At 41.4% G+C, this 5,815-nt stretch overlaps 1 protein-coding gene across 1 annotated transcript; it reads right to left on the minus strand.

Annotated features, from left to right (window-relative positions):
* Nucleotides 1-262: 262 nt before the first annotated feature.
* LOC137815895 (uncharacterized) lies at nt 263-886 on the minus strand. Its single transcript, XM_068619001.1, has one exon. It carries the CDS (start codon nt 884-886, stop codon nt 263-265), a length of 624 nt encoding a protein of 207 aa, XP_068475102.1.
* Nucleotides 887-5,815: the final 4,929 nt, after the last annotated feature.

A 5,815-nucleotide genomic window follows, 5' to 3' on the forward strand; every position in this document is an offset into this window, starting at 1 on the left:
GGCAGGATCAGTAACCATCATTGGGAGAGTTTTTAAAAGCATTTCTCTTAGCAATTTGAGCTTCAACCTTCATTGCAAGGTGAACCAAAGATCCCAAAGATGAATACTCTTGAAGTTCAACAACATCTTGAATATCCCTTCTTAGGCCACTTACAAACCTAGCTATCACAGCTTCCTCACTTTCTTTCAAATTAACTTTAAGTAAAAGCGTTTCTAACTCCTTAAAATAGGCATCCACACTTAGCGTGCCTTGTTGAAACTGTTAGAGCTTCAACATGAGGTCTTTCCTAAAGTGTGGTGGCACGAATCTAAAGCGCATACACTCAACCAAATCGTTCCAAAAGACCACGGGAGGTCTCTTGTTATAACAAATGTCCGTTACATAGCTATGCCACCATTTCATGGCATAATCAACAAATTCTAGAACGGCTAGCGTCACCTTTTGGCCCTCCTCAACCTCAAAGGTGTTAAAATTTTGTTCACATTTAGCGTCCCAATCTAAATACACATTTGGATCACTATCCCCATTAAAGCTTGGAATTTTCATAAAATGAACTTGGGGTTTGGTCTCTTGTTGATGTCTTTGTTCATGGTGGTGGCCTCCCCAATTGGCAGGATGACGATGCCTCCTTCTTCTAGTATCCTGTCCATTGTCGTGAGCATTTGAAGAGCTCTTGGAAGAATGGCGAGGAGAAATGTGTCTACTATGCAAAGAATGGGTAACTCCTTCTTGCTTCAATTCAATTTTGGCCATACGTTCTTCCAATCTTTGCAAGGCTTCATCCTTTTGAGCAAGAGCCTTCCTTGCTTCTTTCAATTCATTAAGAACATAAGCTCTATGAGTAGAGCATGGCTTAGAAGATTCAGCACTTGAATATGTATCCATGATAAAAGAAAACAGCAAACACAAAAAACAACCAAAGTTAAGAAAACAAGGTTAGCAACAACAAATATATAAAAGTGCCGAAGGGAAGAGTCACTCAATTCACTCCAAAAAAGAAAACTTCCCTTATCCAATTTGATCTTGAGGCCTTAGTAACCTCAAATGAAAGATGTCAAAGCAACAACACTCAATCTCAAAGCTAAGCACCACAAAACCAAAGAACAATAAAAGACAAACAAGAAAAGGTGTAAACAATAAAAGGCTAGAACAAAAGGAATACAAGATATAGGACAAACTCAAAGATTAATGAGGAAAAGACAAGCAAGAAAATAAGGTACTCAATGAAAAAGAAGGCACACAAAAGAGACTTAGAGAAAAGCACTACACTAGATGAAGAAAACAAAAACAGAACTACTGGAAAAATATTTTGTTGTTCAAATTGTGCGTGATGTTTACAGATTTATCTGGAATGATATAAAGCGAACTGGATTATGAAATTGGAACCACAGAAAGTTCAAGATCTTATCTCAATAATGGCACTGGAATTACTCAATGTATCGTCCCGGGGCGTCGACTAAAAGTCAAAGTCAAAGTCAACACATGGTGGGACCGCTTGGGGCATCGCCTAAGAAAGGCGTCGCCTCGCAAAGGCGTCGCCCAAGAAAGGCGTCGCCAGGCTAAGGCATCGCCAGGTTAAGGTTCACCAAGTTAAGAAATAGTCAAAGTTAAGACATCGACGGTGTTACCCCCCGATACCCATGGGCAGGAAAGACCATAAAGGGGGTAATACCGTGAGGAAGTCTCGGGCCCCGGAGGCCCAGAACAGCAATGAAGAGAAGAGAAAGGTAAGAGAAAGGTGGCTTCAAGGCCATAGTCCTAGTACCAGTAGGGGGTAACCTGACTCGTGAAGTACCCACGCCACCGCTGGGAAACCCTGAGACAAATACGACCAATGAGGAGGCCACGCCCAGGGGAGAACCACGTGCATGGTAGGAGAGAAAGGTAGATACACTCCCAAGGTGAGTGACTAGAGGTTGGGGCGCATGAGTTGGCACCCAGGAAGTCACCCCACGCGCCAGAAGCACTTCGAGGAAAGAGGGCTTGATGTGAATGCAACAACAAGAATACATGATTCTTTGACATTCTTAGGAGCAACTTGAGTTGGTCATAAATGGCACCTTACTTAGAATTGGATCAATGTTCTAATTCAAGAACTCACCAAGACTTTGCACCAATCAAAGCTCATATGGAAGTCCATATATTGTCAAATGGAATCAAACAACAAGGAATGAAGAACAAGAATTGAAAGCTGGACAGAAATGAAATAATAAACTACTGCACCGAACAGAAACTAGAAGCAAAGCTGGAAAACAGAAATTCAAACGGTAGAAATGAAAGTAAACACTAGAAATTAAGAACTACCGAATGAAAATTGAAGAAAAGGAAGAAGAACACTTATAGAAGAAGCTTGCTGGATTTTGAGAATTGGAAGACCACTTCACGCCACTTGGTTCCTTGATCCAAGATAAGTGATGGAGTGCCGCCACTTGAAACTCACCATTGCTCACAAGATAAGGCAAAGGAAGAAGAAGACTCAAGACTCACAATTTCTCTCCAAATTTGAGTATAGTCTCTCTACTATAAAATTCCAATTTGAATTGTACAAGCTAAGCACCTTTATTTATAGCCTAGAGGTGCTGAAGAATAGGAGGAAATTTTCAAATAAAACTCATTTGAAATTCCCACCAAAAACAAGTCACATGGGAGGTGTGACCTTTTTCTACTATGACACCTCCTAAAAACTACACCTACACCCCCCTACTAAGTCACTTGGACAAAGTGACTCTCTCTAATACATTCACACCTATTTATTTAATATCCACACCTCCTACAAGAGTCATTCAAATGATGCTCTTTTATTTAATGCTTGGCCTTCCCCCTCATGGTTTGGACTTGGGCTTCTTGGGCTTGGGCCTTCTTGGGCTTGGGCTTGGGCTTTGGGCTTGGGCCTCATCTTTTGCAAAGACTAATAAGAAGAACTTTAAATGCTTTGGCCCTTGTCCATTTTGTCTATTGATAACATCTTTTTGATTCTCATCATACTCCCCAAGTTGGAGAGAATTCGTCCACGAATTCAGTACTCCTGCATAAAATAAAGTAAGTTGGCAATTAGATAAAAGAATACAAGAAATAGGCAAACATGACTTAGTACGTTGAAATGTTGGGAGTTCAGAAAAAGATGTCCTATACATAGCCCATGTTGGAAAAGATTGTTTAGAAATGATATTATTTGTAAAACTAGAAGGTATGAAAAAATCATCCTTAACATTCTTCATCCAATATGGTGTATAAGTAGGAACCTTGGGTAATGAACAAGACAAAGAAGAAGGATACCTTGTAGGCGTAGCACGAGTCAACAAAATTAAATTAGTTGAGAAGGTATTATGACTCGGTTTATCATGTACTTCATTTGTTTTTTCATTTTCTCTTTTAGTTTCTTTGGGATTGGTCTTATATGCAGGGCTATTTGGTAGAGAAACCCCGAGCATGAAGTCTATTTGGTGTTCAATCCCTCTTAGAGGTGGTAAGCCTTTAGGAGGATCTTGAAACATGTCTTCATATTCTTTTACCAAATTGTCCAAACATGTGGGACTATCCTTAGCCGACTCACATCCAATAGTCCTAGGAATAGCTAAAAAAATAGGCTTTTGAGTAACTATTACCTTTGTAACTTGTTGTGTGGACATGAGAAGGCTTCTCTTGGAATTTTTTATATCATTTTCTTTCTCTCTCTTTTCTCTCATTTTAACTTGGTCCTCATGAACTTCCTTTGGAGAGAGAGACTTAAGAATGACTTTGTGCCCATGGAAGTTAAAAGACATTTTGTTGGTAAAGCCATCATGAAATTTTTTTCTATCAAATTGCCATGGCCTACCTAAAAGAATATGTATGGCTTCCATTGGGACAACATCACACAAGACCTCATCTTTATATTTACCAATAGAAAATGTAATGAGGACTTGCTTGTTAACAACAATCTCACCTACCTCACTTAACCATTGTAATTTGTAGGGCTTGGCATGAGAGATGGTAGGTAATCCAAGTTTGTCTACCACTCTTGTGCTTGCCACATTCGCACAACTCCCCCCATCCACAATCAAAGAGCATACTCTATCATTAATAAGACACCTTGAATGAAAAATATTTTCTCTTTGAGTTTCATCAAAAGGTTTTAAAACTTGACCAAGCATGCGTCTTATTACTAATAGGTCACCCTCATGTGGGTTTTCACTCTCACTCTCACTTGGGGATCTAGAAGGTGAGGAATGTCTAGAAGATTCGGACTCATGCTCACTACTATCTACCCCATCATGCATATACATAGTTCGTTTAGTAGGGCAATTAGAAGCAATATGTCCATAGCTTAAACATTTAAAACACTTCTTACTAGACGATTTAGGTGGTGATTTAGGCCTAGAATTAGAAGTGGAAGGCTTAGATTCTCTAAGTTTGAAAGTAGAGTCCTTAGAAGTGATATTTGAGAAAGAACTATTTTTATTTTTCCAAGAAGAGTGGTAGTAGTTATCCTAAGAAGAATTTTTGAAAGCATTTTTCCTTGCAAGTTGATTTTCAATTTTACTAGCAAGGTGAACCACATTTTCCAAAGAAGAATATTCTTGCAACTCTACCACGTCTTGAATGTCCCTTCGAAGGCCACTCACAAACCTAGCTATTATAACTTCCTCACTCTCATCCATATTAACTCGAATTAAAAGCGTGTCTAGTTGTTTAAAGTAATCATCCACACTTAGCGTGCCTTGATGAAACCGTTGGAGTTTCAACAATAGGTCTTTCCTAAAGTGTGGGGGTACGAATCTAGCGCGTAAACAAGCTTTCAAATCGTTCCAAGAGACCACGGGCGACCTCTTGTGTAGGTCAATGTCCATGAGGTATTGATGCCACCATTGCATGGCATAGTCCAAAAATTCTAAAGAAGCTAACTTAACCCTATGCTCATCCCTAACCCCATTTACATCAAAAATTTGGTCAACCTTAGCCTCCCATCCTAAGTATACATTGGGATCACTTTCACCACTAAAACTAGGAAGTTTTACATTAGGAGAACAAGGGCCAGCCACATGTTGGCGCCTCTCTTCATGGTTGATCCTGCCTGTTGACCGGAGCGCTGGAGAAAGCCTCGTCAAAGGATCGACGTGCGCGCCGCTTCCCACCTCCGTTCCTCCTCTGGATCTATCTCAAGAACCTGCAAAGAAACGATACGGCGCCGCTGCGGCCGATCGCACTCCGACGCTCAAGTCAGTGGCGGTATCACCAAATACTAAGAACTGGAACCGTGCAAATCTCTCTCACAAACAGCTCTGTCACTCGCAAGCGTAAAGTGTATGAACTGAACGTGCGTACCTTAGGAAATCTGTTAGGAACTCTTATATACCTGGTGATTTTCTCTCTCCTGGCAGTTACTGACTTGGACACGTGGCTCATATCCAACCGTACACGTGCCATCATCTGGAGGCTCCCTGACTTGGCGCTACTTCTACTCTCATTTTGGCTAAGTTACCTATGCATGGTGCTGCCCAGTGCATAGCTAACTCAGGAGTGCGATCCCTACTGAAACTGGCGAGGTAGGGCCTTCATACACCTTCCCTGTGGTCTCGCCGGCCGCCTTCATAATCTGCTTCTCCTTTAACTTCGGCGATGTGCTTGTTCTGGCGATCTCCGACTGCCTGGTCGCCTGAGTCTGCATCTGGCGACTTCGTTCTCAACCTGCCGATCGCCTATTCTGGTAAGCTGGAGATCGGAACACGCCAACTTAACTATCGGCGACTACACGTGCCTCCCGACTTCCTTCCCAACTGTCAACCTGGCGCCTTGTCAACACGCCTACACTGTAATAGGATGCCACGTCATCGC

The sequence above is a fragment of the Phaseolus vulgaris genome, chromosome 1 (genome assembly GCF_000499845.2).
Source record: "Phaseolus vulgaris cultivar G19833 chromosome 1, P. vulgaris v2.0, whole genome shotgun sequence".
NCBI classification, from domain to species: domain Eukaryota; kingdom Viridiplantae; phylum Streptophyta; class Magnoliopsida; order Fabales; family Fabaceae; genus Phaseolus; species Phaseolus vulgaris.